The sequence below is a fragment of the Phallusia mammillata genome, chromosome 7, assembly GCF_965637545.1.
Source record: "Phallusia mammillata chromosome 7, kaPhaMamm4.hap1.1, whole genome shotgun sequence".
Classification (NCBI taxonomy): domain Eukaryota; kingdom Metazoa; phylum Chordata; class Ascidiacea; order Phlebobranchia; family Ascidiidae; genus Phallusia; species Phallusia mammillata.
Window position 1 is genome coordinate 1,620,488 of NC_137258.1, and position 7,333 is coordinate 1,627,820.

Genomic DNA, 7,333 nt, shown 5'->3' on the forward strand with positions numbered 1-7,333 from the left:
TGAACTTTGGTTACACTGCCTGATCAGCCATTGAGAAATGCATGGCTACGATTAACTGTGTTGTGGATTTTATACTGACTAACAAAGTTTTACTTTTTTAAAATATCCTGCAACTGCAAACTCAAACTTCCTTATCTTTGTGCGCTAGATAAACACAACTAGCAAAACTAACACTGCCAAGTCGTTGTTTGGCGAGCAGGACGGGATGTTGCTGCCGTTGTTGTCCACTACGGCACGAGCGCAGAATATAATCCGATAGGTCAAGTCCACCAAGTATCTTGATAAGGAAGTCGTAGATAGTTGAACGAAGATAAGTAAGCATAAGTTACCACTCGCCATGCTGTACTGCTCAAGCCTGTTATCAATTTCGATACACTGTTATCAGAGGCTGGCTTATCAGAAAACAAGCACTACTATCTCCTTTCACCTGGCAACGCGAAAAAACTAAACACTGATTCCAGCAACTCAGGCGAACCTAAAATTATATTCCGGCGTCATATATGTTACCTGGTAGACGCAGAAACAGTCGCGTTTAAGTTATTAATCACTCACTGCGATTGCTAACAGCGCCCGCGGGCAGACGTTGCTTTTCTCTCCTGACTGGCAGCGTTTTTAGACAAGCTTTTCATTGTTTGTGGGCCAGTGCAGGTCTCTCTCCCTTCGACTTAGTGCGACGGCCTTCAGGGCGTTTTTCCACCACACACACGCAGAGACGCAGAGCAAACACCGAAGTGTTATTTCCGCATGAGCGGTTTTGCTGTCCCAGATAGCCCAGTGAGATGGGATATGACTGGACTGGATACCTTCAGAGAAGAACAACGTAGTCAAACTATCACAATTTTCATTTTCGTAGGTTTTTCCACTTTCTGATTTTGAAATACATCTCTTAGTCAAAGACCTAAAGGCGCAAAGGTATCTTTTGCGAAGCTCAACCTATTCCGTTGCAGTGACCAAATGACAAAATAAAAATAAAACTAATTTCCTAAAAATGAGATGAGAGAGGAAAAATGGCTAACATTCCACAGTCTCAATGATTGATTGGCGATGATTGGACGCAATCGTGATTAAGAATTAAGGCGCAAAGCGGAATAGCTGTGTCACAATAAACTCCAGGGTCCTGCATAATTCATTCCTCTCCAGAAAGTTGTTTAGAATAAAATACTGCGAGCAACAGCATAATTTTATGATTTTCTTAATTTACTTTATGAACTTGGACCAAAGGTGATAAAAGTTGTCCCAATTTTTAATTCCGCGGCGCTAATGCAATTACATATTTGCAAATACGAAAATATAGTTTGTTACCTGTTTAATTTTTCCGTTATTACAGGTTACCGAACGTTATAAATCTGTTATTTCAACTTGTGTACGATTCTCTAACGCTGTTTATTATTGCAGATAGCCTACTGAAGATGTCTATTACTTAAGTGAAATGTAGACCTATACATGTTAAAACAACGGTGGATAACTTACCAGTCTTTTTTTGTTTGATAATGCCTACTTTTCAAATACAAACATCAACAACACACAAATCGATGTATTTTAATAAAAGTTCGAATTGCACAAGAAAATAAAACGTAGGAAATATTTCCAACTAATGTCACGATTTTGTCGAGTAAGTGATACAAAACCTAAAGTAAAAGCAAGAAACTTTCCAGAAAGTTTGTACGACATGTGATGTAAACATATAGCGTTAACGCAAGAATACGGAAAATAAAACATGTGTAGCCTTGTGTATTGCAACCAGTAGTAATGAAAAAAGACAGTAACACCAAACAATGTCGGTTAAAATCTACACGGCTCGTTTTCCTAGTGGAGCACGATGGTAAATGCTCAATAGCATCATCTAGTGAGGTATTTTTATGAAGAAAAAAGACAACAGCTGGAATAAAAAATGCCATAATGGCCACTCGTTTCTGCGAAGTATAGTTTGCGTTGGCAAATATAATCAAACACAATATGCTGGATAGCTTGTATGTAGAGAAAATGTTCCATTGCAATAGTTTAACATGTTGTTACCAATACCAATACTGCAAATGATGCATTAAACGATTTCAACATCTCTGACAATTTTTGGTATCGATCAAGCTATTTTGAGGTGATTGTCTTTATGTGTTATTATGTTGACGAATTAAGTAAAAAACAAAATTTCGACGAAAATGTTGTCTATCTAGTTAACTTCCTTTATTCCCATACAAAGCATTATGAAGTCTCTTGGTTAAGTAACTGTCAATTCCGTACCGGCTCCAAACAACTTTCGCGTGTTTCTCATTTTCAACGGAAAGTTTTTTCTTGTCTGAGTTTGCGTCATCGACAGTAGATGACGTAAAACTGAAAGTGACCTCATCGGCGAGTTCACGTAATGTGTATGATGTCATGTCTTCAATATGCGAGTGCATTTGCATGACGTTGGTTAGCGACACGTTGAGCACGTGGGTAATGACGTAACCCATGACGCAATCGTCGGGAAGCGTGATTGATGACGCGATCCGAACTATTGAAGGTCCCTGCAATAATAACAAGATTGGTTTCAGTGTTGTTTAAATTAATTTTTTTTTAAACATAATGCAGTCAAACAGCAAAAAACTATACTTGTTTAACTATAGTGGGTTCGAATCCCACCGCAGGTTAGATTTTGCTAGCCTACGCCTTGTCATATGGGAGTGCTTTGTGAATGGGCTTTATGTAATGTGATTTATACTTGCCAAGTTTCAATACTCTTCTAAAAATTTCTAAAAATAGAATCAACCAGTTCGTTGCTTGGTTGATCACTACTCTGATAAACCTTATGTCTAATTTCCAGGTACAAAATAGTGTTTTGTGGTTTTTCCTTATTATAAGTACCAACAGAATTAAGCGTGGCAGACATAGCAGGTATACTGCCATCTAGAGGACGTTTGGGGCATTAATTTTTGTTTCCAGCCGCGGATTAAAACTCGCCTCCATAACAGGTTTCATCCGTTTAGCCAGTTCTCTTGAGATGCAAAACCCAGCCCCACCAAGAGCGAAGTGGAAAGACACCAGATCGGCCTCATCTTTAATCACGTGCTGCAAATGAAAAAGTTTATTTACCAACAATAAGACACAAGCCAATATTTAGCTTGCAAGCTTTCATTTAAGCTCAAATTTGAATACAAAGATACATATGCGCTGTGCACTCAGCGAAAATTAGGCCGAGTTACGTATTCCGGCAGTAGCCCAGTCAAAATTGAATTTTGCATCGATATTTTTATTTCGCAATATCAGAAACGGCTGCAAAGCTATAGCCTTTCCCTACATTTATTTCATTCCAGTTTAAATATCAATTTTCCGACTGCGATTTCAACCCATTGGGGGTCAGTAGGAGGCCATGGGCGTCTAGAACCTTATTAAAATTCGAATATTCCGGCAGCAATCCACCCCAAAAAAATTTTTATCGGTATTTTAATTTCGAAAGACCAAAAACGGTTCAATTTTAAATTTGATTTTTTGCCTAATAGTTACTTAACAACATTAAAGAAACGTTACATACATGAAACTCATCGTTGTAAGGTTCTTTGTGAAGATCAACATTATAAGCCAGTGTTACACTTGCTCGGGACTTTGACGGAGCCCTTCCGAGGTACACAGGTTCATTGGGGTCAAAACGCCCAAGTAAGGTCAGCAGTTGTGCCACATTTACGTAGGAGTCGTCATCAAAATGACAAAACCATGATTCCTGCATGTAAAATGGTGTTAGATTGTCCCGAATCGCAAATGTTATGTCATATGAAATGAAAGTGTTGGATGGGTACAAAGATGGACATTAGGTTAAAATATTTGAAAAAATCGTACTGTCACTACAACATAAGAAAACCTCAGTTGATACGCGCCCGTTTAGAACAAAATATTTGTCTGTAATTAGAAGAAGATCTGGATAAACCGAATTCAGTTTAACCAATTGGGGTTAATGATAAGAGCAACACGTCTATGATAAGTAAGCTACAGACACACTGTTTCGACTTATAATGTCTCGTCAGTGCAGCTGGTGACACTACCAATCCCATCGTGTTTTAACAGTTTAAAGTAAGGTGCTTGGTGCAAATTTGACATGTAAAGTTTTTCGCCTGGTGTAGCTATTCACCTTCATATGTAGATTAACATAGCTCTGATATTCCCAGTACAACTTGCAGAAGAGAGCCCATTTGCTGTGAGAATTACTCGGGCAATCTGTCACCAAAAGACGCGGTGCGAAATCACCGAATCGTGATGTTAAATTCTGTTGCAACTCTTTGTCGTCTGAATCTGCGCCCAAAACAAGTTCTCTCCTTGTAATCTTTTAAATACAAAGAATGGGAAAGGCAGGAACTTGGTCATATGGTCCAGGGCGCCTGACCCATAACAGACTTTTGAAAACCTGAGCGGGTTTCGTTCTTGGGAGCGTCCTGGGTTTAAACCCCGTGAAAACATACGAATGCGAAATGACATGTACGATCCTTTATTGTCTCATTGTACGTACAAGGCTTGAAGGGGTTACGAAATACAATAAGGTACCGGATATTTTTTTCTGCATAAATCCAGATAAAAGCTAAGAAAAGGTCAAATATCTACAATTTAATTTATTGCAACTACAGCAAATGTTATGTTTGCACAGGTAAATTAATTGTTTTCGTTATATTTTACATCCACATACTGTTATCTTAAAAGCAGTAGGCAACCCTTTTTCTCACAAAACCCGACATTGATGGTGAAAATAATGGCCCATGCACATTGACGTAAAAAGTGACTTGCTTTATTTTTCAAACGTTTCGGCTTTTTACGTCTATATGGGCCGTTATTTTCACCATTAAACTTTTGAACAGTTACGTATATAGTGACCCAACATTTTATCGTGTATGAATAACACACCACCAACAATTCACCAATATATAAAATCAGCAATATATTTTTGGCAAACCTGTTAAAACAGTTGTATGGTTCGGCACCAGCGAAACCCACGTGTCAAGCAGCACTGGAACTCGTGTCACGTGATTAGATTTTGTCGTTCTCACCATGAAGTATACGTCACTGGGATCTAACGAAACATCCGCAAAGGTTTATTTCTTAAAATGCTTTTAAACATGCAAAGAAAAATGAAGGGAGATCAGATAGAATTATGTCACGCAAAGAAAATACTTTTAAGCTTGGGAGTCATAAAGCGGTAAGCCGTTATCTGGCTTTTTATCATTGAGTTGTCGCAACAAAATGGTTTTTGCGGTGAAACTCACGTATCGGTTTGCCATCGACAAAATCTTCAGCTTTGCCAGCAGCTTCGTATGTTGGCATGAAAATGTTGAACCATTGCGAGGAGGAGCTATGAAGAATATAATTTTCAGTGCTATGTCAAGAATTTTCACTTTGGGGTTGTTAGTTGATACAGTTGAATTGCGTTCTACGCAGTGGTGCTGGTTAAATGCTTCTGTTATAATATATCTCGAACATGAAAATATAAATCGTGCAATATACCCTTAGGAGTCTGAGTAATATTGTTCTTCAAGGATTAAACACTTTGATGTCCCCCTTTCGTAATAAAAAATAATTAATTAAAATGTATTGAATAATTGTATTATCATGAAAATTCTACCGTGAATATGTTGGCCTATGGGACAAAAAAGACCATTTTTTCGCTTCTCAAGCAATATAATATTTTTCTACTTTTAATTTAACGTTGTGACTTGTGGCATGGTGTCATAATAACTATTGTGACGCAGAAATATGACGTCATTCATTTTTAGCCGAACATACCTAACTAAACCAAATCGCAGTGCTATATAAGTTGCTTAAAAAAATTCTAGCGAGCTTTTTTCAACAATCGCTGTTTCAAATATTTGTAAGTTAACAGGATAATTATTTCAACCTGTGTTGGCGTCCAGTCGGTTTGTTAAATGTGAGAAGCGGAACATTAGGACCTTTCCGTTTTATTCGGTCGGAATCCACATGAAAGTTCCGTGCGTTCCGCGAAATTTCCTCCCGAAACCAAGCACTCTCGAACTTTCGAAATGCTTCGGCTGCAACATTGATTATTATGAATAACCTACGTTTTAATTGAGGTTCCGAATCTTTAATAAATAACAACAGGAACACTCGTTTAGAGCAGGGGTCGGCAACCTTTTTTGTACTGCGGACCGTTTTTTAAACTAAAATTTTCCTTCAAAATACTACAAATATTTAGCAATGAACACGCATAAATTAGTTTATCATTCCCGGGTATACATGGGCAAAATGTTTTGCATTTAACCTAAAAAAATTATACGGCCCGGTAATGAACTCGTCGCGGACCGGTACCGGGCCGCGACCCGGCGGTTGCCGACCACTGGTTTAGAGGGTTGATCAATTTTAAAAGTCTAATACAGTTTTAAAATGCCCCCAAAAAATTCTGCTATAGCAGATGATGCTTAGTTTGGATTGTAAAATACAAATGCAAAGTAACCATATTTTTCAATTTGCCTTTGCATAGTTAGTGACATTGATTTGATGAGTATAATGTTTACAACATGGAGAGTTGGTAAAAACCATAAAGGGCTGTTGTTTTTCATTTTTTTCATTCTCTAATAGTCTAAACAGTTTAATTTATTATTTTTTTCACAAACACTTTCCCCTATCTGCCCATATCTATATGATGAATCTGTTTGGATTGCAAAATATAAATGTGGAGTAAAGTAATCATGTTTTTTAATTGACTTTGCATAATTAGTATCATTGACTTGATGAGTAAAGAAACAGCGTGGAGAATTAATAAAATATTGTTCACTATTGCATCTAATTCATCCTTTTTTACAAACACATTCCCATATCCTTGCCTCTCCACTTCACTGCTGAAGCTAACGTTCTTGCCCAATTACTTTTTTTGAGCACATGTTGCCATACACAGTATGGTATTTTCCACTTTAGGAATAACATTGCACCTCACTTTAGAAGCTAAGTAGCAATTTACCTGGCAAAGTTAAAGTTTTGTCCTTGGTAAAAATAACTCGAAAATTTCGTCTCCTCAGCAAAAAGATGTAAGTTGTTAGAATGAAATTGAACAGAGATATTCCTATTACGACTTTCATCAACATTGGCAAAAGCATTATTCAGCAATTCTGCAATCAAGATACAAATTTAGAATCTCGGTTAAAACCAGATAAAACACAACAAACTTCGACTTTCTCCTGCTAGAAACCCCCTGCAGGGCTGCTATATGTTTCTGTGTCAGACAGTGCTTCGTACGCTCGCAACTAACGAGCTGTCTGCTTCACAGCCAGAGGGCATTTCACTGTCGAATACGACCTGGTTTTTGTCAAACAACCGCTCTGTCAATGTGCAGAAAGTATGCGCAGACTTACATAGCGTTTAGGAG

General features: G+C 37.8%; 1 protein-coding gene across 1 annotated transcript; it reads right to left on the reverse strand.

Moving 5' to 3' along the window:
- Positions 1-1,519: 1,519 nt before the first annotated feature.
- Positions 1,520-7,100, reverse strand: LOC145238914 (beta-1,3-N-acetylglucosaminyltransferase manic fringe-like). The gene is made up of 8 exons (XM_080102199.1): positions 6,929-7,100; positions 5,852-6,002; positions 5,223-5,308; positions 4,913-5,029; positions 4,100-4,260; positions 3,509-3,694; positions 2,938-3,045; positions 1,520-2,504 (listed from the first exon to the last, which is right to left on the reverse strand). Exons 1-8 carry the CDS (start codon positions 7,062-7,064, stop codon positions 2,172-2,174), a joined length of 1,278 nt encoding a protein of 425 aa, XP_079958325.1. The 5' UTR covers positions 7,065-7,100; the 3' UTR covers positions 1,520-2,171.
- Between the last annotated feature and the right edge of the window lie 233 nt (positions 7,101-7,333).

Bases quoted from the DNA above. Each gene is read 5' to 3' on its own strand.
- LOC145238914 (XM_080102199.1), bottom strand. From the start codon at position 7,064: ATGCTTTTGCCAATGTTGATGAAAGTCGTAATAGGAATATCTCTGTTC. The intron at 6,003-6,928 runs GTAAATTGCTAC...TCAATGTTGCAG, and splicing joins CAAAACTTTAACTTTGCCAG to CCGAAGCATTTCGAAAGTTC. The intron at 2,505-2,937 runs GCGAGTTTTAAT...TTATTATTGCAG, and splicing joins GGATGAAACCTGTTATGGAG to GGACCTTCAATAGTTCGGAT.